We start from the raw sequence: 26,194 nt of genomic DNA, 5'->3' as shown, positions 1-26,194 counted from the left end.
GTACTCGGTATTTTAATGTTGGACATAATTGGGCGCCTACCATTTACACGGACAGGTCTTTCTGGTTTGCTGGTATATAACCAAGACAGTAGCATGGTGTTAGGGCTAGGATGGTTCATGGTTCATTTATTTCACACTATTTACACAACATTAACATAGAAAGAAAAGTATTACAACAAATGATTACAAGATAAAAATAAATACAGTACAAATTATAAAATGTGTGTGGTGGTCAAAGTAGCAAAGGCTTTCTAGCTGACCACCACCTACTTTTAAGTAAACAAAGAAATGACACTGAGCTTTATTGAGATATTAGAAAATGTAGGAAATGTTTGTAGAGCCTAGGATGTACAAGAGAGATTTACATTTGTGTAAATTAAGGTATGTTCGAGATATACTGAACCGAGCAAGAAATCTAAACAGGACAAGCTTAATAAAAGAAGAACAAAACAATAAATAAATAAGAACAAAAAAAAAGCAAAAAAACAACATACAAACAAATAAACAACAACAACAACAAACAAAAAGAAAGGAAAAGGACGACACATCATCAGCAGCAACAGCAGCGACAACAAAGATCAAAATATAAGCAGACAATTATTATTATTATTATTATTATTATTATTATTATTATTATTATTATTTTTAACTCTATTATTATTATTAGATAGTTACATACTATTATATTTGATCATTAAACAGAACATATATTATTTGATTGACAAGAGATCAGGTGGGCCTTATAAAGTTTCTTAAACCTGTTAAAAGTTTTTGTTTTTTTCAATGCCATGGGGACAGTTTCCCATATGACAGAAGCAGAGTACTTAAAAGTAAATTTGCCTATGTTAGTTCTTACTTGTGGTCGGTGGAAATTAAGCTTGGCAGAATTTCTGGTGTTATAGGAGTGGACAGTTGTTGTAGGTATGAGGAGGCCCTGTTTAGCTGGTTCATATAAAATTATATTATTACAGTGACCTTGAGTTGTGTCCTTTGGCCTGTAAAAGAAACCTGCCGCATTTACACAATCCATTTGGTTTGGAAATTTAAACCATTAACTTATGGAAGAAGGAGAATTTGTGTGACCAAATCAGCTGAAAGACTACAAAGAGAAGAAATAATTTTTACGTATCACTGGTAGACCACAATTTCTGAAACTTTGCAAATGAAAATATGACATGAATCATTTGACTTTCCAATGCGAAATTTAACACCAAGATGCCAATTAGTAACTCTATTGTGCCTCATCTACAACAACGACCACAAAATTTTTCTGATAAAGCTTCGACAACAAAAACTCTCTGCACTGTCTGTTGCTACCTTTACCTTGGGGCGCACAAAAATTATGTGACATTTCCCTGCCTGTAAATTACAGTTTCTTCAATACAGTTACCATCTAAGGCGAAAACTGGTACAGCTTACTCCGGTTGACTTAAGTCTTTTCAATTGATCGTCGATAAGCACGTTGATCTTGAGTGGAGAAAGCACAATTACGATGGATTTGTTCTTGGAACAGTTTTCATTACAAAGATGGTCTAGATGGTCACAAAGGGTAGGAACTAATCTTAGTAAAAAAGTGATTTACCGCGCTTGTTGATTGCAATCTCTCCTGTTGCCTTTTTCGTTTTGGCTTAAGTTTCAAGTTTTGATGTCCTCTCGACCGAAGAACGTTCGGAAGAGCACCCTCGAAAGCGAAAACCTCACCAGGAATGATCACAGTTACGAGTAGCACAGTGGACAAAGGATGATGGGCAGGCCCGTATTCCGGGCCTCAAATCGAACTTTACCAGATCTCCCCTCCGCCTGACCGTGGGAGATCTGGGTACGAGATTAATTTCTTAGTCCAAAATTCAACCTTTGATTGTTAATTACTCCAATCCAAAAACTTAAGGACATTCATTCCAGTACATGTTCAATACATGTATTTTAAATCGACATCGGAAACGCGAATTCAGTTATCTATATAGAAAGAAAATTTGCCGCCGTATCGCTGATTTACGTAATTTTGGTCTCGTGGTGTGTCACATATGAAACTTATGCGATAATTAAGACAAAAGAAAACATTGAGTTTTACATCAGCAAAAATTTCACCCTGTTACAGCCTGTATAGGCAAACAAACGGAAGATATAGGGGATCATTCATAATTTCTGAATAGCCTTCAAACCCAGGAATTAAACTGCTTGAGTTGTACACCTGTATGCAGGAAAGGTACAGTAGCAAGGTCTGTTTGAATCCAAAATGAAAACTGACAATAAAAAGTGCATGCAATATTATATGTTAGAGATAATTAAGCAACAAATTTACATGTTCTGTACACATGTAATTCTAAAAGACTTTGAAATGCATGTATATGTACATAACGATGTAGCATGTACATGTACATAACGATGTATAATTTTTTTCCCGAAAAGAAGCTTTATTCTTCAGGCCCCAGTTGTTCAAGGAGTAAGTAATTTTATCCAGCGGATAAGTCGTTACCTCCAGGGGGCGGAAGGGAAGGGGAGGGGGGGGGGGGGGGTACGCCTGATTTCAAGTGACGGGGATGATCAAAGGATTTTTTGGGTTTGAAAATTTTGATTACGGGATTTTTGGGGGTAAGGAAAATTGGCAAGTTTTTTTTTTTGGGTGGCTTGATTTAAGTAGAGATTTTTTGGGGTACTCAAGACAATCTAAAGATTTGTGGTAGTGCCCCCATATCCCGGCCGCGTAGTTCTGCGAATAAAGTACAACCAAACTTGTTTTGCTGTTGTTTTAATATTGGGCAACTTGGGTGTCTCGAGTGTTGTTAGAATGACCACCAGATGCAGAAAAGATAACTTCAGATGGTATGATGAATAAACAAACACAAACATTCAATTTCTAATGTTTTTATTTTTCGTGTTACCGTATATCATTTAATGCTTTCTGGAAATTTTTAAGGCTAGGAAATCCGACATGGAATTTTTTGGGGGTTATTGTTTTGGTCCAGGGATTTTTTTTTGGTTTTGTTGGAAACCCTAGGGATTTTTTTGTGTTTTGATTTTTGCCCCCATTCGATCATCCCCGTCTCTTGAAATCCAGAGTGCCCCCCCCCCCCCCCCCCGGCCCGGATCGCTATCCAGCGGATAAAATACATGTGTATTAGTTGGAGTAAATTTCATCAGCTGGATAGCGACTTATCCGCTTGACAAATTTATCCACTCTTTGAACAACTGGAGCCAGGATGCCACATCAAGCTTAAACATTGACTTTGAAGTAGAAAATTTCATTGGTCGTAGTACGCAGGTGCAAATGACATTGCCCCAATTTTGCAACGGTACTGACTCACAAAGGTGTCCTGAGTTTTAAACTTTCATAATCGAGTACTGGAGACATAATACATTTTGCTACCAATAACCATACATGCATGTATACACACTGTGCATAGCACATTTGGTTGATTCTTGAGGCTGTCGGTTGGAATTGCTCATAGAATAGGCACGTGGAATTAATGACAGTGATGTTTCACCTACGTTCCCAAGTGGCATGAGCTGACAGGGAATTAACCTTGAAAAGTTATTAATTAAAGTACATGTACAGTATGTTTTGATTTTTAAGAGTACATTAAACCTCCTTGTCTATTTAGGGCGTAGTTACTAAAACAAGGACCTAAAATGATCTAAAATGACCTAAAATGAATCTACAATTATCTAAAATGACCTAAAATGATCTAAAATAAATCCGAAATATTCTAAAATGATCTAAATAAGTGAAGCCAAGATAAAATTACAGAATTACAGAGCTGAGTGCTTACCAAAAAGGCTGATACCAGGAAGCTACTGTGAACTGCCGGAAAGTCCGAAGAAGACTCGAAAAGTGCCGATGGTTGCACGTAAGCCGATTCGATGACAAAGTTGGGTAAACAAACCGCACTAGAGCGAATCTCTTTTTTGGTCGGTCCGAAAGACTCAAAAATATCAACACTGACCAATTTTTTTCGGGTTCGTTTTCTGGTCGCACAGCCTCACGACAAGGCTAAATTCTTGTGTAAACACTGATAAAACGCTTTTGTAAACAATGTAATTAAAGGCATATATATCTGTGCATCAATTTCCTTAAATAAACACACAGTTATCAAGTCAAGGGTAGCGCATGAATAAAAGATAACTCTGTGTCAGTTCCATATAAAATAGCTGCATCAATCAAAACCGCGTTGCTGGGCGAATCATAGAACTTCGCTTCGTACCAATCAAAACCGCGTTGCTGGGGAAAAACTAGACACTTCGTACCAATGAAAACCACGTTGCTGAGCGAAACTTGGAACTTTGCACCAATCAAAATCACGTTGCTGGGGAAAAACTAGACACTTTGCATCAATCAAAGCCGCGGTTGTGATAAATTTCCCTGAAGAAGTCTCCGATAGAGACGAAACGCGTCGAAAATTAACAAAAAGTATACAACTACAAGAAGTCTTCCGCTGTGCTGCTCACGAGTCTTTGTTATAAAATTAAAAAAAATAAAATCATTTTTGATCATTTTAGATCATCTTAGGTCATTTTAGATTAATTTTAGATCATTTTAGGTCATTTTAGATCATTTTAGGTCATTCCTTGTTTTAGTAACTACGCTATTTAGGGTGAAATTGGTTATATGTGCACGAAAAACTGAATGTTATTATATTGAAAAAGTGTCAAATTATTTCGTTGCTAACTACATCGAATGAAAACTTATTTGATTTAGTTTTATTTATTCAGTTTTCTTTTATGCAACAGTCTAAGCACGTGCAATTCCTTGCTTTTACAGTACCTCCAATATTTTCTGGTTAAACCTTACCAACAACCAGGCAGGTCAAGGAAGAAAATTCATCTGTGAGCTACTCATGTGTCGCTGAGGCCAAACCAGCAGCCAAAATTCAGTGGGTGTTGAATGGAAAGAATCTGACCAACAGTCCAACCTACAATATATCAGGATCACTTCAAACAATCCAAGGTTCTAAGCTGTTCAAAACCTTTAGTTATCTTGACATAGCTAAAATCACTTGGAGACAGTATGGAAATTTTTCCTGTGTTGCATACAATGAAGCTGGACAAGTGAGACAAAATACAGAACTTGAAGTCAGATGTAAGTACAAATCACTTGTTTACTAGTCCACAGTTTCGTTTAATGTGTGATAGTGCATACAGCAGCTGATAAGTATAATATAGGAGGCAACAAGGTGGTGTATTTCTCCCATATCCTGTTTTGTTTTACTTTCTTGTCTTTTCCTTCCTTTGTTTCTTTTCCTTGTTTCCTTTCCTTTCCTTTCCTTCCCATTTTCTTAGGAATATTTCATTCCTTTCTCTTTCCTTTACTCTGGAACTTTATTAAATATTTGTGCTAAACAAGGCCCTTTCCCTTTATTCTTTTACCTTTTATTGTTTTTTTTTTTGTTTTTTGCTGATGTTGGACATTTACTTATCTTTATTTCTTATTCTTCAGTTTCCTGTCTTTTCTTTTCCTTTTTCTGCCTTTTTTTGTCTTTGGTTTTTCCTTTCCTATTCTTTTCATGTACTTTCTTCCGATGTACTGCACTCATTTCTTTTCTCACCGCTTGCTTTCCTTTCCTTTTCTTTGCTTCTTTTGTTTCCTTTCATACGCTTTCTTTTCTTTCACACTATTCATTTTCGTTTAGTTCTTTTGGAAGGTGACCCCTAATACAGCAGATTTTGGGTAGTTTATGAACATGGAAAAGAAGATCTTCGCCAAATATAAGGTTGATTATCTCTAAAAAATGAATGTGTGGTTACCCTGTGTTTTTGGATTTCAACAGGCCTTTTTACATGTAGGATCTGCTTTTCCTGCGTACTGTACAGGTCTCTTTGAATTACTAGGCATCTTCCTTTAGAAACTAGAGGTTCTTGGACCTGAGTTGCGAAGAACGTGTGTGCAGTTACGCTGTACCAAGAAGAGGCACTGTCCTAAAGCTCCCCGTCGCCCCTTTACTCTTATTTCTCTCAGTCTTTACATGTACTTCTCAACTATACTTTGAATTTTCTTTTCAGATCGACCAGTTGTTCAATTTCCCGCTGATCATCCTCAAAATACCACCCTGGGAAAGGGGGAAACAGCTACGTTTTCTTGTAAAACAATTGGCAATCCACCAACCACAGCGCAAAAGTGGCAGTTCAAAGGTGTCGACATTCCAGGAGAAAGTTGCAGTGGATGTACAACAATAATATTTCAAAAAAGTGCAGTTTCTCAGTTGGATACAGGGTGGTATTCATGTATTGGAACAAATTCGTTGGGAGATGGACCTCCTGCAAGTGCACAACTGTCGATTAAGCGTAAGTAATTGGTTGCCAAAGTTCCATGGTAATTAAACAAGCGGTTCTTCTTGATTATTTAGGAATAAAAGAATGGAACATATATGCTTTAGGTCATTCACGCTGCCTTACGAAATGATGACGGTGATGAAAAACGTTAAAAATATATTAATGACAGTGTCAATGGATTTAACAAAGTCACTTTGTACCCATATCACCACCGTCATTGTCCTCATCACTGTCACCATCACCCTCATCATCAGCAGCAACATTGCCTATGATTGTTAATTATTGTATCATCTTGAGTCACATTGATCTTGACTCTTGAAATCTGATTCCAAACATGTATGTATCATTAGCATTTGATTACGGCTCGTTAGCATGAATTTGAGGAAACTGCTTTGTCTATTTAATTTAACACATTTTTGGACAAGAAGTTACATGTATTTCAATATTGTTGTAGAAAAAGTTAACAAATTTATGTTTTAATTTATTAATAACTAAAGATACTGTCTGACTTTTTGAGTGTGGTGATGATTTGGCTTTAGAATCCTTATTTTTAGAAATCTATACATTCCACCAGTACTGTCAATTGGCTTTGTGATGGGTTATCATCTTAAGAAATGCAGTGTTGTATCGATATTCTGGCCTAAAGGTCTGGATATGGTGATTTGACTTCTACTAAAAATCAAGACACAAAAACAAAACAAGTCGGCTTGATGTGTGGCTGGTTGATTTTCTTTAAACAGAGAGTAAAAACCACCCATAAGTCACTTCAGTTGTTTCAGCTTTTGGGTAGAGGTACATATATATGTATATAGTAACGTGATTCATCAAATTACAGATTTGGATCACAAAATGTAATCTTATGGGCCGAAGCTCTAAGTTTCAGACATAATACCCACTCTGTATATTGATAGGAATTTGAGCGTTAAAGTTTAAACTAAAATCCCAGGTGGGTTAAGTTGAAAAGTCGGATCATCGCGGACAAATTATAAAGAGTGTACCTAGACCATTTATGTGTGAGAAGAACATTTTCCTCCTATGTATAATGTATCTCAGCCAGTAGAAAATTACTGTGATTATTGTCCCGGATAGGGTGCACTGAAGCCTGGCGTTCACTAGCAGGAAAGAAAGGATACAATTTTATTTGAACTTAATGCATGGGTCCATTTCTGCTGCAAATCCTTGAAATTTTAAAATTTTAAAATGTTGTTAGATTCAAAATCTGCTCACTGGCATTTAAATTGTATAACAATCCATCAACTGTTCCAGCAATCTTCCATAATTTTTAATACCTACAACAACTGTCCACTCTTATAACACTAGAAATTCCACCAAGCTTAATTTCCACCGACCACAAGTTAGAACTAACATTGGCAAATTTACTTTTAAGTACTTTGCTTCTGTCATATCCTTTAACTTTTTAGGAACGTAACCCCATTGGTGTGGGTTGGATCTTTCATGTATATCTCCTCCTCGATGTGCAACGAACGGTTTGACGTTTCGAATTTGTCAATAACCGACGTTGCAGCTATCAACCCAGCAGGTTGCTTTGTTTCATTGAACTCCAAGAGCCTCACACACTTTTCTGGTTAATCGCAAACCAATTACTGGTCCCATAGGCTCCAAACGGGGAATACTTAGTGCTTTGAGTGGTGCAAACGTTGTTCTTGCTGTGATCAAACGGGTGCCAATGCATCCGTCTTCAAACTTGTATCGGGCGTAAACCGCTGCTGCGTAAGTTTTCTTGGACGCGTCAATAAACGTGTGAACTGTCATTCTCTGTCAGTCTTTGCTCTGGGAGTCTTTCAGGCACCGCGGAATCTTGATTCTTACGAGATCGGATAACTCTCCAAACCACGTCTGCCATTTCTTCACCAAGGAAGGCGGTAGAACTTCATCCCACGTTACAGCTTCTTTCCACGCTACCTGCATCAACAATTTCCCTCTTAAGGGGATCAAAGATCGTCGTATGAACTCGTCTCGTGGGGCTAAATACCGGAACGAGAACTTGTCTTCTTTAGCGATCCACAAAACGCCTCGTGTCTTCGTTACTAGAAACTCCGCCTTCCTCTAATCTATTTCAGCGGCTCGTTCTTGTTCTGGAATTTCTTCGATTCCTTCAGGTCGATGTGAAATCCATTTTCGAACATGGAATCCAGCCTTGTCTCTTAACTCAGCAATTTGTTTCCTCATCTTCTTGGCTTCGTTGACACTCTTCAGTAACGGATGGCATCAGGTCATCCATATAGCAGTTCTTTTTTACTGCTTCCGCCGCTAAAGGATACTGATCTTTGTGGTCACGTGCGTGTTGCTGCCAAACGTACTGAGCGCAAAACAGACAGTAGCATCCACCAAATACAAATCGATGAAACTCTACGTTTCTGGCTCTACTCGAGTCGAGATTTCGCCAAAGGAATCTGTGGAAAGGTCGTTCGACAGGCTGTAGTACCAACTGATGATACATCTGACTGACGTCACCAGCGAGGGCCACTAACTGCTTCCTGAATCTTACCAATATATCAAAGAGGTTACTTTGTAACTTGGGGCCTGGTAAAGTCTCCGTGTTGACTTCTTCCTTGGTATCTGGCCTAGGCATCAAACACGATCCTGACCTTCGCTGTAGCTCTGTCTGGTCAAATAACTGGAAAGTGAGGTAACGGCCATTCAGCTTCGGACCTTCTCATAGTGGATGGAATGCGTGGAATGTAGTTCTTTTGTAAATACTCATCAATAACTTGCTAATAAGCAGTTGCTATCTTTCCGTCCTTAGCCAGTTTGCGCTTGACTTGTTGTAGTCGCCTTTCTGCTAGTGGCCGGTTGCTGACCAGGCGGGGTCTTTCTTCTTTTCAAGGAACTGCGACTTGATAGCGTTTCCCATCAAATACTCTTGATTCACTAACCTTTTATTTCTCACGCTGCTTACTCATCTGGAGAGAGAGCTGTGGTTTAGAAGATATGATTCTAACGTCCTCTAGGTCCAAAACCTTTCTGAGTGTGTCGTTTAAGTCGTCATCTTGTAAGGCAGAAGTTTCCTCTGACTGCTGAATGCGGAAGGTTCTGATAAGTGCGTTGTGGTGCTCACCCACCAAGTCTTCTTTGTCTATCCGTCCGATCGCAGTCCATCCTAGCGGGCAGAGCCTCGCACTCAGTTGGTTTCATTTTCCCGCAAATTCTTTTATCATGGTCATCAGTTCATGATTATCTGCTCCAAGAACGACATCGATGGTTCCTCTTCGGGCAAGCTGTGGAAAGGTATTTACGTTAAGGTGTGACCATTTGTGTTTTATGTTCACCCAGTTGATGGCTTTCATTCCTTCACAAATCTTCGATTCACTTTGCCGTCGATACTCTGCCATTCGACTTGAAATGTCATTGACACAAAATTCACTTTCTGATCTTCCGCGACGTTAACGGTGATTAGTTCCTTTCGACCTCTTGTTGTGTCACTTCCCTCGTCAAGTAGACAGTTCACGAGGATTCTTTTGTTTCCATTCTTCAGAATTAACGGAAACGTCTGAAACGCGACAACCTTTTCACGCGTCTGTGCTGTTTCCATTGTGGCTGTATGTGTACTTGGTTCCCCCGCCGTGGTCTGGGAAATTGCACTTTCTTGGCTTAAACGCGTCTGATTAGCATTACTGGTACCCTCTCTGCTTTTCTGAGAGGCTGTTTTTGTTTCGTTGTTTTTTCCACTGGTGGTTAAGGACTTGTTCCGTCTGAACCTCCGCGTTGTAATTCTCGTTGCAAAGGAACTCAAAGGAGCTCTTTCTAAATGAAGTAGTCGGGGATGAGAGTATCCTTGCAAACATCGATTTTGCACTGTCTGTTACTAAGACACGTGTTTCCAAGATGATCGTGACGCAGACATCTATAGCAGAGACCTAGGCGCTTAGCAGTTTCCATCGTCTCTGTACTGGTCTTCCTTTAAATACGTCGCAGTGCCAAATCGGATGACTGTGACCACAGAGCTTGCACCATTGAATCTTCATTCCCACACCTCCAGTAGTAGACACAAACGATTTAGCGCTGTCTTCGCGTCGTTTCCAGGGTACCCTCTTTTTGTGTGATCCGATTCCATTTCTAATCTCGGCAGCTTGTATCCGATATTCCCTTTCTCCTGCAATCCATTGCAAACTGGGCCAATACTTTTAGGTTTTTGTTAAAAGATAAAAGAGTTGTGGATTTTGAAATGGTATCAAAACTCTGTGACACTTTTTCTTTAAACGAATTTAAGCTGTATGCTTTTTCGTCTCTAGCTGGTGTGTGTTAACTAGACCCACGCGTCCATCGATGAACAATAGATCGTTCCATAACTACAGACCGGACAGTCTCATGAGAACATCAGTGTATACGGTGCCCTACCCTGCAAACAGAGGCCCTTCGATCTTTCTAGAAAAGTCGACTTATCTAGGAAAATCGAGGGGCCTTTGCTTGCACGGTAACGGTGCCCTTCACATAACTTTACTTGTAGCTGTTCCTTGTTATAAATATTTTCTCTCGTTGGTGACATGTACAACCAAGAAGATCAATGAATGTTTCTTCTCCCTTTTTTCTCCCAAATGCAGGTTTCTCAACATCTGCTCCCTCTGAACCAGCAAAGGTCAATAAAGATGTCATCTATGGCCCAGTCATTGCAGTCTTGGCATTGATGTTCATTTCTTTTATAGTTTACTTTATTATACAGCATCGGAGACGTAAGTGTATTGGAACAAAAACATTTATCTGTAGTGAATCATTTAATGCAGTAACTTATCATAGGTTTTAAATTATTGCATTTGTATGTGCGTAACGAACTCAATTACGTTATAACTGATCTTTATTTGTTTTACCTCCCAGATAAAAGAAATGATCGGTAAGTGATCATAGTTGATCTCTTGGATTATACTATTTCTTTCGGTCACAAATCTTAATTTTTTTTAGAATCTTCGCACTCTTTTCAATATTTTATTGTTACTGCTTTACAATACAAGTCTTTTAAGGAAAAAGTAGTTTAAGGGCCTGACTTGCAGACCCTTAAAGTCTCGGCTACAAACCCTCAAGTAAATGAAATTGTTCTTCCTCCTTGGTACACGTGAACATTAAAAATGATGAGTGGTATATTTCTTGGGAATGGTCTGCGCTTCTAATGTTTTAACATTTAAAACATTAAAAGATACTTTAAAGTATCTTGGATTGATAACAACCGTAGAGATCTTTAGAAACTAATACGCGGCTTCTGTTTGAATTGGTGTTTAAAATAGTTTGTACAAGTGAGTTACGTGGCTGAAATTTGAAGTAGAGTTAAGGAAAATGGTTACAAAGTGGCTTGATTATGTTTTCCTTTCAGACAAGACCAAAAGCCAGAAGGGATTCAAGAATCTCATTTTGTAAGCTTTCTCTGTACCTAAGATATCATGCATCAAAAATATCGTCTCAATGATAAACTTAGGTCACCAATTTTTTTTTTGTCTCGTTTTGACTGCCTTCCACAAGTATCCGATGAAAACGGAACCGAAAACTGACTCGAAAACGATGGCCGTTAAATACAACCTATAGTGGTGTCAAAAGATATCATGAGAACACGGAACGGCGTTTTCAAAAATTTCCTCTCTGGAGAGCATTTTGTAAACGTGGCATTTTTGGTGACAGTTTTAATGAGATACGTGTGGTTTCATTGTGTTACTTTAAAGTGGCTTTAATCCTTGTATTCGCTGGTGTCTATGTCGCTTTAGAATGTCTTGTCTCTGGTTTTTATTTTAGAGTCGGTTATCTTATTCTAGAGCTTTCCGTACAGGAATAGAGCCCCGTTCAGGTGCTGGTCGTGAAATTTTGGGTTGTAAAGTAAGCACTCTAATTAAGCATTGAAAATTCATTTCAACCTTTAATTTGAATGTTCGTCGATGGCTAAACTTTGACGAGGACGATGACGTTTTCACTGGTGGTGTTTCCTTCCCTTCTTGTGAGTTTATTTTTAATTAAGTAATAGCAACCTTTCAAAAATCAAACCAGCTTCACTGATACACTACCTCCATCGATATCGCAGAACGTGGGCATTGAAACTGAAAGGAACGATGCCGACAACGCTAACGTTCCTGCCCCTAGACATTACATGGAATTGAGGGAAGTCACAGATTCCCAAGGAAGACCTGAAGGAGCGGAGGCAACCGAGACATCGCCTTACTTGGAGATAAATGAATATGCACCGCTGCATCCAGCCACTCGATCTTTGGAAGTTTCAAGGGAAAGTGTGGTTATTGAAAAGGTGATTGGACAAGGTGCGTTTGGGCAAGTCGCTCAGGGAAAGGCTTCAGAGCTGCAAGGGAGGGAAGGAACTATAACAGTGGCTGTAAAAATGCTGAAAGGTAATACATTACACTGTAACAGCACGTCATCTATATCTCGCATAGGATGCAAATAGCGTTATACAGGTAAATTTTGATTTAGAGTTTTTTATGATTTTTCTTTAAGATGTTATATTAAGACGAAAAGGACAAAAGATCATTCAACCGAGAATGGACAAAGACATTGTTTCTATAATCTTTGATGTAAGATTAATCTATTATATTAGTCTTTAATTTTCTTTTTTTTTTGTCCTTTTTTTTATTTTCAAGGACTTTTTTGTAAATCACTTATTAGTGAAAATGATTTACTTGATAAAGATTATTATTATTATTATTATTATTATTATTATTATTATTATTATTATTATTATTATTATTATTATTATTATTTCTCAAACTCATTAATAATTCATCAAGAGAAAACAAAGAAAATCACTACCGTGACCGTGGTTTGGATACGTGATCCTAATTACCATAAAATTTTGCCAACTTTAGCCTTGAATTTCTCCAAGAATCATTGATCATTTGAGAAGCCATATCAAACACTCGAAAGTGTGTTTCATCAGATATCCAAACACCTCAAAGTCGTTTAAAAAAACTCGGCTACGCCTCGTGTTTTGAACCTACTTCTCAGTGTTTGAATATCTGATGTATCCTCGTATTTGATATATTGATGAAACACACTTTCGAGTGTTTGATATGGCTTCTCAAATGAGCAATGATTCTTGGAGAAATTTAAGGCTAAAGTTGGCAATATTTTTTATTGCAATTAGGATCACATATCCAAACCACGGTCACGGTGGTTATTTTCTTTGTTTTATCGTGTTAAATTATTAATGAGTTTGAGAAAATTCATGTCACAAATTTGTCCTGAAACTTGTAGCTAAAGCTCGAGAGACAGACAAGAAGGACTTGTTATCAGAACTTGAAGTGATGAAGACGCTTAAGCCTCATCCACACGTCATTAAACTGCTTGGATGCGTCACTGAATCGGGTAAAAATAATAAGTTATTTTAAACGTTTGTTTTCTAAGTATAAAAACGTCAGACCCTCTCCACCAGCCTCCAATATCTAGTCCAGTGGCAACGTTGTTTGTGTTTTCTCAAGAAAAGACTGTTGGCCTCATCTTTCCACAACGGCTAAAATCGAAATCATATGTCCATAACAACAACAGAAGTGGATTCTAATAGCTTTAATAGATGCACCTGCTAGCGTCTGATGGAGACTCCTAGACTTTTGGTTTACACTGCGAGCTAAGGTATTTCGGCCGTCAAGTGTACATCCTGTTTCAAGATTATGCTGTTTTCAGAATTTCTGTTCTTTTGGAAATTTTTTGGTTCGCATGTTGTGTTATTCCTAAACGAATTCGTCCTAAACGCAATTGTGGAAATATTATTATAAAATCTTTTTTCATTTCCATGATATTCTTAACGTCTTAGATCCTATACTTGTTATCGTTGAATATGTCCCGTATGGCGATCTCCTGGGTTACCTGAGAAAGAGCCGTGGATTAAATGATACCTACTATAAAGACCCGGATGTTAAGCCGCAAACAAGTCTCACTTCGCTGCAATTAATGAAGTTCTCCTGGCAAGTAGCTGATGGGATGAGTTATTTGTCTTCAAGAAATGTAAGTTGGCTTATCAAAAAGACCAATTTCTAATCATAACAGATCCAAAGTGCCTCAATGACTTCGAATGAGAGAATCATCAAACTTATGTAAAGGCAATCACCAGGCTATGAAAGTTTCCCACAATCGAAATTTTGTTTAATAGTTTCATTTTTTGCTTTTTCGTTTGCTTTTATTTTGTCTACTTAATATTAATCTCACTGCCTTGTGTCTGTCATAGGACTGAACTTTGCATTCCTTATATACGTAGCCATTTACCTATTTATTTCCAATTCTCGATTTTTATTTCCTCTTAACAAGAGACTATAAGGTAAGAGAGCGAATCCCTGTGCCCCATGATAATTATTTTCAATCTTTTTTTAGTTCGCGCCATGCTATTTTGGAAAATTATAATCCGCCATTGACTTTAAAATTAAATAACGTCACTCTAACTGACCAATAAGATGTCGACATTAAAATAGCAACGCAAACGAAAATAGATTGAAAAAAATTTTCATAGTAGTCTCTTCCTCTTAATTATTGTTAAATTTACCTGACGGAAAACAGCCCGAATTAACATGTTACTTTAGATGGTTTAACCTAGATAATTCCCCAACAAATACAGGGCAGCAGATTTCAAGATGGCGGATTTAAGACCTTGTGACGTCATTCCCAATTTTAAATTATAGCATTTTCAATAATTTTCGACTTACCATCAAGTCAAGGAAGCTCCTTTCTAGACTAAAATAAGGTAATTAACTTTTTTAGATCATCCACCGAGATCTTGCTGCTCGTAATGTGTTGGTTGGAGAAGGAGAAACGTGTAAAGTGACAGGCTTTGGAATGGCAAGGGATGTGCAACAGGAAAATATTTACGAAAGAAAAACAAAGGTTTGTGCTGCTTTTACTTAATGATAATTCACGATCCCTTATACAACGGGAACTTACGCTTTCGGGCTACCAGCTCTGTAATATGTACTAAAGGACGATTTTTTTTAACTGCGAGTAAATATCAGTGAAATGTATTTATTTATATATCTTTCTTTGTTTTCTTTTGATTTTAAGGATACATTCTAGTCTTAACCTTTGAGGTCCTTTTCGAAAACCACATTTTGTAAAAAAATTTCCTTAATAAAGATTATTATTATTATTATTATTATTAATTATTATTATTATTATTATTATTATTAATGTTTTATAATAATAATTAACTCACAACCAGGGCCACAACAGCACTTAATCCTCTGTGCGGAAACATTATGATAACGATCACGCGAGCGCAGTGCCTGAAGACCTCCTTAGCTGTTTCAAAGTACTGAAAAAATGAGAAACAAATTTGATTAACGAAATGCTGTACATTTAAGACCAATAAACAATGAACAATTAAGACCACGAATGAACATGAACATGAACAATTAAGACCACGCTTGAATGTACAAACAGATTCGATCCGCGCAAAAGTATTTATTTAGATTACTCCATTATGCTAATCTAATATCTTACTCCGTTAAACTCGCTTATATTATTCATTCCTTGAGAATGGCGTCATGACGTCGCCGAAACGTCGGAACATAATATAGCTAGTTTTTACTTGCCTGATTATTATTATTATTATTATTATTATTATTATTATTATTATTATTATTATTATTATTATTATTATTATTATTATTATTATTATTATTATTATTAAGGAGTGGAAGTCAAAATGAAGAACAACAACTACAAAAGCAACCCTGAGCTGCCAGAGGGTGATTTGACATCTTTAGTTGATCAAAATTATGAAAAGCAAACTCAGTGATCGAATGATAAAACGATTATTTTAACTGGGTTATCGCAAAATATTGTAATTTGTCAGTGTCTCGCAGATCACTTATTTGCCTCTGCCTTTGGCTTTGGCAAATAATTGATCTGCTCGCCACTGACAAATCACAATATTTTGCCCAACCTCGTCCAATCACTGTTAAATGTTGCAAAAGTTATTATCAAACCGTGAAACACTGTAGTAAATTGGTACACCGTAAAATGTATTATTTTGGTCGTTATATAATACAGGGGCGTAGCAAGGGGAGGGTTCCAGGGGTTCCGGAACCCCCCCCCCCCCCCTCTCGCGTCCAGGAACCCCCCCCCTCCCCCCTCCTATTTTTAACAGTGATTTTATCCCAGCAGAGTATAATGGACTCTCGATTCCTGAAATTCTGCGTTTTGTTCTATGCTTACAATAAGTACAGTGAACGTCATTGTGGTATATATTTGCGTTTCACTTGCATTTTCGGAGACATGAGCAGAGCTGGGATTCCTGTCCTTAAAACCTTGAGTGTAAAACTTCAGAAGAGAGATCTAGATGTCTACGAGGCATACACTAACAGTAATAATGTCACGGACGATCTCCAGGACATCCGAGACAACATCGAAGACATCTGGACCGATTGGTTCGATCTGGCGGTCACTACCGCGGAAAATGTAGGTGTTGTGCCTTCCATCCCACGCCGGACCAATCAGCAGCAGCATCGCGACAATGTACCAGCCCAGACACCAGCTGATTACTATAAGAGGGCAGTTGCTATTTCCCTTCTAGACCATCTACAATCAGAGATGAAAACATACTTCAATCCTACTAATGATGCTGTCTTGTCCAGCCTCTTTAATCTTCTTCCTGAGCTGGTAGCCCTCGGCGAGACAGAAATCCTGACATTGAAGCAGCGCTGGAGTTTTATGAGAACGACCTTCCTTCTCCTCATGTGGTTGATGTTGAGCCCCTGCGATGGAAGAGAAAGTGGTGTAGCACTGAGGATGCCGACCTTCCCACCAGTGCAGTTCATCGAAAGTTCTTTCCTAACATCCACACCTTGATCCGCATTTTGTGCACATTGCCGATAACGTCAGCTGAATGTGAGCGCTCATTCAGTACACGAAGAAGGTTAAAAACATAGCTGAGGTTGACCATTTCAAGCGAGCGAGAGTCTGGGCTGGCGTTGATGAACATCAATTACCACCGAGACATAAATATCGAAGAAGTGATAAACATGTTCGCTGAACGGCAACCAAGGCGTCTTCTGTTTGCGTAGCGTAAACGCCAAAGTGTTCTACGTACGTAATGTAAGGATTTTAGACCAACCGTTTTCGTTCGAACCAATTTGGAACCCCCCCTCCAAGAAATCCTGGCTACGCCCCTGTAATAAATAAATCATTAAACCTAGAAGCAGGAGCAGTAGCAGCAAATGATGTATTCAAATACAGTCCGTACTTTAGGAACAGAAATTTCTGGCTTTTATCTTCAATACATTCTCATTCTTAGGGATAGAGATACAAACCAGGCTTCAGTGTAGCACTAGAGGATGCTTGTTTTCCAAGGAAGCATTGGATGGGGTGAAAGTGCAAAAAAAAAATGATATATTTCTGTCGTACTGAAAGATCACTAAAAGTTAGGGCAAGACGCTATTAATGCGTTAGCTATCACTTACATTAATGTTTTTGATATATCTATGCCAACTTAGGGACGAATCCCGGTGAAATGGACTGCTTATGAAGCACTCATGTACGGACGCTATACTACAAAGAGTGATGTGTAAGTAGGGCTAAAGGTTATTTAAATATGTTTGGGCCCACGATTCTTTTACTTTTGTTTAATTTGCAAAAAAAAAAAAGATTAAATAATTTAAGTGTTTCTTGAAAATCTTGTTGAAAGGACAAAAACTGTTTGCGAAAAAATGTGCTTTATGCTACTTTAACTTCATGTTTTAAACTACATTCATGTAGGAAAGTGGTACACTATCATGACAGAAGTACACATTTTAGTTTGGAACGCGTTAAACGTAGCATCTCTTCCTTTTCAGTATTATTTTCCGATAGTCTGTATTTCATTAATATAGGGTTAAAATTGAAGCAAATGTGTAGTCCATCTCTTTTATCTGTAAGTCTTTTATTGCTTTCATTCAACAACAATATTTTTTCTATGTCAATGGCTAAAACCTTGTCTCTGACTTGGAGTTTTATATCGATATACTGTACTCACAACGATCTTCTTTAACACAGCTGGAGTTTCGGAGTTGTACTTTACGAGATCTTTACCATAGGTAAGTCTGAGGTGCTCTTTAATGCGATAACCTTTTGTTCTCAGTATTTCAAGTATTTCGAGTTTCATCGCATTCATAACTAAATTATCAGTGAGACGTTTTAAAGCTTTTTAGGGTAGAAAGATGACTTGGAAAATATTTTGGGTAGAAGGGTTAACAACAAAAAAGTTTGGGGTATAAGGCAGTAATCGCACTGGTTTAAGTCTAATTCTACGGATAAAAGCTTTGGCAACTGTAGGCAAAAAGGCTTAATCTTGGCTTTCAAAAAAGGGCCCCATGCATTTTACCCTCGGATGCTCACGTTCCCCACTTAATTCGTCATATTAAATATCGTTTATTTGGTTTCCAGAACCTTAAGGTTACCCGGGATCTTCAGAGGTGTCTCGGGTCCAAGCTAGCAGTGTAGCGCGTCCGGTTTAAACTGTAGATACCCAAACCCCTATATCAAATTAAGAGCGGATGTCTGTAAATATCAACCAGAGGTGTGCAATAGCGAAGAGCTCAAATTTCACTAAAGTACTACTTGTAATTCGCGGCCTCAAAAATTTCCTTCTGTGTTGCCCATAGTTTTGAGAGCGGATTTTATAAGAAGAAATGATGCTCTTTCACGTGGTGTAAATTTTTATCCTCAATGCCATGTACCAGTTGATGATTTTAGCCTCGCAAATTTGTCAATTTGGCATCACGAGAAATCGCTTAAAAAATTGTAAATATTGAAAAATCTCCTAAATATTTAAGTTTCACTTCAGATGAGTAACATACCATTCATGATGTCCATAATTATGTACTTTATCAGACTGGATGTTTTTTGTTTGGAACAAAACTGGTTTGATTTTTAAAACAAGGTCTTCGCAACATGTGATGTCAGACACTGAAAACCCGGTTCAGGAGCGGTGAATTCAAGATCATAGCCTCACATCAAAAATAATTATCGGATTGAAGCAAAACATATATTTCTTGCAATAGTTTACCGTGGGCTATGTTGTGAATTTTTTTGAGAATTTTGAATTTTTCGCTATTGCACACCTCTGGTTGATATTTACAGACATCCGCTCTTAAAGCTTATAGAGCTGGCTATCAAACTATACCAAAAATTTTGAAATAAAATGAATCGTTGAATTTTTCACGTCCTCTAAATGCGAGCGTCCGATTCACCTTTCCAAAGTTACAAGTCAAGGCGAATTTTGTTTTTCGCTAATTTAATTTGCTCCTCAGTTTCCGGACCCAAAGCGCTAAAAAAACGTATCTGCGTTTCGGCATATTCAATTCCAGTGAAAAGTTACAGAACATTTTCGAAATTGGTTTTAAAAAATGTGGAGTTATCACACAAAAATCGCTCTTGGAGAAAAAATATTTCGAAATAAAAAAATTCGCAGACACGTTTTTGTTGTTCATATGTTAAACTAGCTGCTGTCCAAATTTGAAGGCAAAGGAATAAATTCCCTTTGCGTTTTAGCGCTTTGAAGTGGCTCCTCCAAGTGAAAAAATTTTATTCGAAAAATCAGCGCTAAAAATTCGGCAATTCATTTTATTTAAAAATTGTTGGTTTAGTTGGATAGCTAGCTCTGTAAGCTTTAATTTGATATAAGGGTTCAGGTATCTACAGTTTAAACCGGACGCGCTACATCGCTTGGACGCGAGACACCTCTGAAGACACCTCTGAAGGTACCGGGTAACCTTAACTATCTCAGCGACAAATATTGTTGGTAACGAAAAGCAACTTAGTGATAAAATTCGCCTGCAAACCTAAAGTTATGCCCGGTGAAGTTATATCATTTTAAGCTGTTTATAATTTGATAAATAGCAAACCTGAGTAGAGTATTTGTGAAACATCAGATGTTATAAATTCTTGCAAACGAATTCTTATCCTAAGAAAAAGAATGTTATTCAATTAAGAACTCGACTAAATTTGTAAATTGTTGTTATGTGTGCATTTAGGTGGATCACCTTATCCACGAACAGATGCCCGGAAGTTGGCCGAATTGCTGGTGCAGGGCTACCGGATGCCGAAACCGAATCACTTAGATGACGCCCTGTAAGTTTTAAACTGAGTGGTACTTCCTCACTTTGTCTTCAACAGCGCAGGGAACAAAACTCTTTTTACTTCTCTTTTGTTTTGTTGTTGGTGGTGTTTTTATTTTAATTTGTTTTGTCTGTCTGCAATTTTGTTTTATTAATTTTTCTTAATGTCTAGATACCAGGTAATGTTAAATTGCTGGCAAGAAGATGCCGATGATCGCCCAACGTTTGAAGGTCTAAGAAGCGAGTTAAAACGAATGGAAAACCAGCACAAGGTAAATTAACACAAACCTAAACAAATAAACAAAATTTAAATAAACAGAGAGGGAGCCACTATTCTCCACTGGTGCGGCCCAGCTTGTGGGAGACTCGTGGGAGCTGGCCAAAAGATTACGTAATAAATGATCAGAATTGTATTTTACTTGACAAACATTCTGCAGTATTCAGTTTGTTACGGTCTTATTCTTACACAAGCGTCTTGTTCAAATTTACACATACGTATACAGCTATTTCAATTAACGTTGTCGGATTAAAATCAAGCTAAAAGACAAGACCGCAATGTTTTGTGGGATTATTTTTTTATGAATAATTTCATCAAAATCATCCCTGCACGTGCAGGTCATTGTACTGCTTATTACAACCTATTGTTTTCTCCAGGTATGACTGATTTTGATGAATTTATTCATAAAAATCCCACGTAAACTTTCGGTCTTGTCTTTTAGCTTTATGCTTTGAACCGACAAGGTTAACTGAAATAGCTGTACACATGGACACATGTCACAAATACTCGTTTTTTTTTCTCTTATCATATTGGTCAATGTTGTCCCGCCATGCGCCATACACTTACTAAGAAACCTTGATTTATAACTTGTGTTCTCTTACCGCTCACAGAGACTCATCAAAATGAAGGACTATGACAAGAAACTCTACGAGAATGTCGAAGATTTCATGTTTTAGGAAGCATTCCCTGGCAATGGTTAAGCAGTAGATACTACAGTAAAACGTCATTAAAAAAATGTTGACACCATTACAGTTCGGAAATGATTGAGAAAAATCTGGCCCCAGTTGTTCAAGGAGCGGATAACATTATTTAGCGGATAAGTCGCTATCTAATGGATAAAATGTATTGGTTGGAGTACAGTTTTATCTACTGGATAGCGATATATGCACTGGATAGAGCTATCCGCTCTTTGAACAACCGTGGCCCGGATTTTTATGCATAAAAGTGGCGTAAAGGTGTAGATAGCTAATCTCTAAATGCTACTAGAGTATCACAGTATTCGGTCATCATCAATACTTTAATTGTAAATTAATAATAGCCTGGTTTGCTTTACTTAGCCTTAATTATGCACTCAGGATTTCATGCTTGAAAGTGCTCAAAGTCAAAACGTCAGGCAGGAGCCATATGTACAGAAATTCTCATTACTAGCTCAATGAGGAGTATACAGAAGTATATTGTGAAACAATCCGTAATTAACGCAAATTCATTGGACAAATTGCGAAACGTGGTGGCGAAAAAAGGAACCAGGACGGGCGGGACAATTACGAGAGGAAAATAGGGAGGGAAGGCTGTTCGCAGGCCTGTCGGCACTTTCTACCTCGACCATTTCTGTGCCAGAGCTGTCATCCTATTGGTCAGTGCTAGGGATCACTGAACTGTAGCGCTGACCAAGCCTACAACAAGCAAGTGCAACAAAAGAGTAGAGGAAAGGAGACGGCAAAATGTGCTAGTGTGAACAACGTGACAGCTAACAAGTTTGCATTTCCGCACAATCTACAGTGCTAACGTTTCGAGGGTTAGCCCTTCGTTAGAGTGAATGACTAACGCTTGAAACGTCAGCACGAATCTCTTTACGGTGGCCAATTTACCCTCACTTTTCAACTCTGTTGATAAACCAAACATTCTTTTCTTCTCCCCACCGACACAGCACCGCATTTTCTTCATAAACTGACCTCCTTATCCTTCTGTTTAAACCGACGACTTGGACACAACGACGGGAAGATAATCTTAATGACATTTTGTTTTAAAATACGTTAGGAATCACTTGCCACGCTGGTCACAAAAATCCAAGTTGCCGTCACCTTTTTTGTGCTGTCCACTCCTTCATGTCTTTAAGTAAAAAGAAAAAAGTCCAAGTGTCCTGAACCTGTTCGCCAGGATTGTAGCTGGATGTCACGCAGCAAAATATGACAAGTGATTTAGTGAAAATACAAAGTTATGAGCAAGAGAGTGAAGCGTAATTAATTTGTACTAAATGTTTACTAGTATTAAAATAATAATAAACATCTTTTTCTGACAAGGAAATACAAATACTTTAGATAAAGGAGATTTGGGCTGACTAAGCCATCCACAATGTATTTTAGTAAAAATTTTATATTCAGTATACTGCGTTCAGTCTCTGTACATACGTTTTCAAAATTTCATATTTTTAAGACGTTTGCTGACTTTTATTGAGAAATCACTCTCACTTTGCGACAGACTATAAAAAGCAAATTACTGTAGGCGGAGATTTTTTATTGTATAAAGTACTGGTTATTTTAGGTGTCAATGAAATAAAAGCTGTTTAAGAAGGACCTTAAATTTAAAAATGTTGATGTGAGAATTTTTTTTCTGATTCTAATATTTTTTGAAACCGTTGACCTAATCCAAAACATGACTGGCGCATGGTCAAAAGCTGGCATGTGATTAGTTAGTCGTTATCAGCATTTGGTACGCTCTCTTTTGATTGAAAAAAGCCAACAAGGATCTCCGCTTCTAACTTAAAAGAAGGGTAACTGCGAAAGGGTATAATTTTATTTCTAAATACCTCATACCTCGAGCACAGACTGAAGGATCCCTGGTATCTTACAAATCGTACAAAGATCGATCACTCTTCCTCTGTAGAAAAAAAAAAGTATGCACAAGTTATACTGGACAACTTCGTACGACAATTTTAACGCGACATTTCGCGTGTATAAATTTTAACGCAACATTTTGATGCGGCAATGCGTTCTGTGGTTTTGAAAACAGGTCAAAAATTAACTTGTAATGTGTTGCCGCAAAACAATTGGTTCGTTTAAAGCATATGTAACATACTTCAAGCTGATAATTAACTGCCAATTCATCTGCTGCAAGTTTACCCTTTAAAAGTATAGTGCCAATTCGTTTCGCGTAACATTTTAAGCAAACTGTTTTATTTATTAGCCGCCATGAAGCCTACCTTTTATCATTACATGTACCAAAAAAAACAACTGTGCAAATGGCCGTTTGATAACACAAATGAGCACACAATTTTAGTTGAGAAAGAACTTAGCAATTAGTATATGAACACGAAATAAAAAGCAAAATGTCTACCTTATTAACTCCTAAGCGGTTCTCAAATGATATCGTTTTCCTTTACACAGAATATTCTTATTATGGGTATCCCGTCTCTGGATATATCAGTCCTGCCCCATGCATAAGTCTTTTGTTTAAGTAAAAGGTCACTTACGTGATACATATTGAGAAAAGTGGCCGCCATCAATACCTCTTACTAACCGAGTTCGAGGTCCGTACTCAAAGTTACGGACCGAGTTTTTTTCTCCTTTGATTTATGGCCCAAGCGCGAAGCGCGCGGGACATAAATCATAGGGGAAAAAACGAGGATCCGTAACTTACAGTACGTACCGAGAAAACGAGGTTAGTAAGATATTTATTATACCTCTGAGGCTTATCCGGCGCGCTGCAAAGAAAACTAGTTGAAGTCAAGCGGCACGGTCAACTGCCACAAATGATTGGCATGCGTCAAATCCCAAAACACGAATTAATCTTACTGGCTGCTTGTCACGATACAACCATTGCAAAAATCAAGTGTACAAAAACCAACAGTTTCACAAGTTTAATTTACATGAACAACATGAAGACTTACAAGAAAATGTCTCCGAAAAAGTCTTTTGTAAACACTTAAGGAAGGAGCTATCCGACGAAAACTGCTGGGAAGAGTGAGGAACTTACAGCACTCAAAATATTTGTTTACTTGAAAACTAAAAGGCGGTGTTTTCTACAGCACATGTCAAAATGTGAATGCAGTAATAACAAATGTGAAGGAAATACATCGGAAAAGTTTTTCTAGCTGCTGCCATCCAGCCTTGGTCGCTTCGCTATATTTTCTTCAGTTCTGCCGGATGGATCTCGCGGGTGAACAGTAAATACGCAGTTTGAAATTGTCCGATGGTTGGCGACGCGACGAATGAATGGTGCAGCATCGCTTGAACACTGAAACTGCTCTGGTTGGAAACTGAACACTGCAACGAACTGCTGCTATGGTTAAAAGGAAAAACCGGTTCGTGAACGCTTGAACTTGGAAGAGGAACTTGCTGTCGAAGCGTATCCGACATTTGTCGTTGATGAGCGAGGAAGGCCGACTTGTACGAGCTTAACCTTTGTAAATTCTTTTGACCGCTCAACTGTGTGACGAAATTTTCTGGAATACCAGCGTCAAGTAAACAAGAGATGCTTGTTTTTCCTACCAAGTGGTTGGAAAGTTTCCTTCCACAAGCTTACATGCAGGCCAGCTTTTTTGGCTCTTTTCATCAAGAATTGGCCGATTTGGTTTTTGCCGAGAGGCGACACCTTGTACCAGGTGGATTTAGTACGCCAAGCGTTGTGGTTTATGGCCAGAAAGAAAGGGGAAGTTGGGGTTTTCGCTTCTTCAGAACGACGGCTTTCGAAAATCTTGAAATATCGGACTGGGCACTGCTTTGTTCCCGTGGCAAATATTTTCGGGTTAAAATGTCGCTAGTGTGAACCTTCCAATCCTTGGCGAGTCTTGCTCCCTCTTTCTGCCAGCCAAACCAAGATTTCTCTGCCTGTTTCAGGATCAATTCAGTGCAGCTCCAAATTGCCCCAGCCTGAAATTTTCCGGCTTTCGTCCCTGGCTCTGAATCCAAAGTGGAGTGAAAAGAACCACCATAATGTGCGCTGGAGCGCTTCCGGGATTATGGCAACCAAAAGCGTCGCTCTCAAACAACTTTTCTTCTTCTTCGCTTGTCAATTCACGGCAAGCGTTTAGCTTGTTTCCTCGCCCTTGTTTCACATGAATTTTTTCTTTTGGCGGCCAATACTTCTCTGGAACGACAAAACTCTTCGTCCGTTTAAGGATATTGAAAGACAGCTTTAACTCTTTCAGGCGACCCTGAAAGCTTCTTTGAAAACTTGAAAGGCTATCTGGCTCGTACTCTCCACCATTTTGTTTACGGACATTTTTAAAAAAATTTCCAAGCAGTTTGTCAAGAGCATCAGCAGGTACGTTTTTCACATTAAGGCTTCCGTTGTTCTGCTCCTTACAAAATGTTTCAATTTTTTTCCAGTCGTAATTTGTGTTCTTCACAGTGTTTTCAGATTTTTTAGAGAAAATAAAATCGTCCAATTCTTGACTCGAGCCTGATTCGTCTTACTCGGCTTGCTCGTCCTTCGCCATTTGTTTGACATTTGTTTGGCATACTTTCTTCGGGTTTCTGTTGTTTTTCTCTGTTTGTTCGCAACTCTTTCTAGTAAATATCAAATTTTCTTTACGAGACATGTTGGCGACAAAACGTTACACCAAATCTTCAAATTTAGTGGGCCGGACAGCGGGCCGTACTGACGAATACGGCCTGCAAAATTGACCAATCAGAGCGCGCGTACTAAGTGAGAGATATAATAAAGTCATGTAATGCGACATTTGGAATCAAATAACAATTTTTATGCAATTATCAACATGAAAATCGACATATCCTGCGAAACTACTCCTTAAAATTACTCCATATCTCGATGTCTTAGGCCGGTCTCTTTTTTATTTCCTATTATCATAAGGTCACAGGCATTGTACATATAGTCGCTAAAATGGCCGCCATATTGTCGCATACGACATTTGAACTGAAATAACTATTTTTATGTAATTATCATC

At 38.1% G+C, this 26,194-nt stretch overlaps 2 protein-coding genes across 2 annotated transcripts in view; both read left to right on the top strand.

The window, feature by feature from the left end:
* Nucleotides 1–22,934, top strand: part of LOC146470852 (fibroblast growth factor receptor 2-like) — a 38,556-nt gene extending 15,622 nt beyond the window's left edge. The window contains exons 7-20 of the mRNA XM_085121593.1: nucleotides 4,781–5,077; nucleotides 5,998–6,279; nucleotides 10,830–10,958; nucleotides 11,101–11,116; nucleotides 11,591–11,630; nucleotides 12,287–12,605; nucleotides 13,468–13,578; nucleotides 14,024–14,214; nucleotides 14,962–15,084; nucleotides 17,691–17,761; nucleotides 18,229–18,269; nucleotides 20,208–20,304; nucleotides 20,464–20,563; nucleotides 21,180–22,934. Of these exons, the coding sequence (XP_084977719.1) occupies nucleotides 4,781–5,077; nucleotides 5,998–6,279; nucleotides 10,830–10,958; nucleotides 11,101–11,116; nucleotides 11,591–11,630; nucleotides 12,287–12,605; nucleotides 13,468–13,578; nucleotides 14,024–14,214; nucleotides 14,962–15,084; nucleotides 17,691–17,761; nucleotides 18,229–18,269; nucleotides 20,208–20,304; nucleotides 20,464–20,563; nucleotides 21,180–21,245 (1,883 nt within the window). The 3' untranslated portion in view covers nucleotides 21,246–22,934. The remainder of the gene's footprint in view (nucleotides 1–4,780; nucleotides 5,078–5,997; nucleotides 6,280–10,829; nucleotides 10,959–11,100; nucleotides 11,117–11,590; nucleotides 11,631–12,286; nucleotides 12,606–13,467; nucleotides 13,579–14,023; nucleotides 14,215–14,961; nucleotides 15,085–17,690; nucleotides 17,762–18,228; nucleotides 18,270–20,207; nucleotides 20,305–20,463; nucleotides 20,564–21,179) is intronic.
* The window catches only part of LOC146470849 (tyrosine kinase receptor Cad96Ca-like), a 98,421-nt gene continuing 83,394 nt past the window's right edge, over nucleotides 11,168–26,194 (top strand). Inside the window, exon 1 of the mRNA XM_085121546.1 lies at nucleotides 11,168–11,630. The gene's annotated coding sequence lies outside the window, so the exon portion shown is untranslated. The remainder of the gene's footprint in view (nucleotides 11,631–26,194) is intronic.

Source organism: Pavona decussata, unplaced genomic scaffold (genome assembly GCF_977016875.1).
Source record: "Pavona decussata unplaced genomic scaffold, jaPavDecu1.1 SCAFFOLD_110, whole genome shotgun sequence".
Taxonomy (NCBI): Eukaryota; Metazoa; Cnidaria; class Anthozoa; order Scleractinia; family Agariciidae; genus Pavona; species Pavona decussata.
The sequence above is the reverse complement of the archived record's forward strand: the minus strand, read 5'-3'. Positions and strand labels throughout refer to the sequence as shown.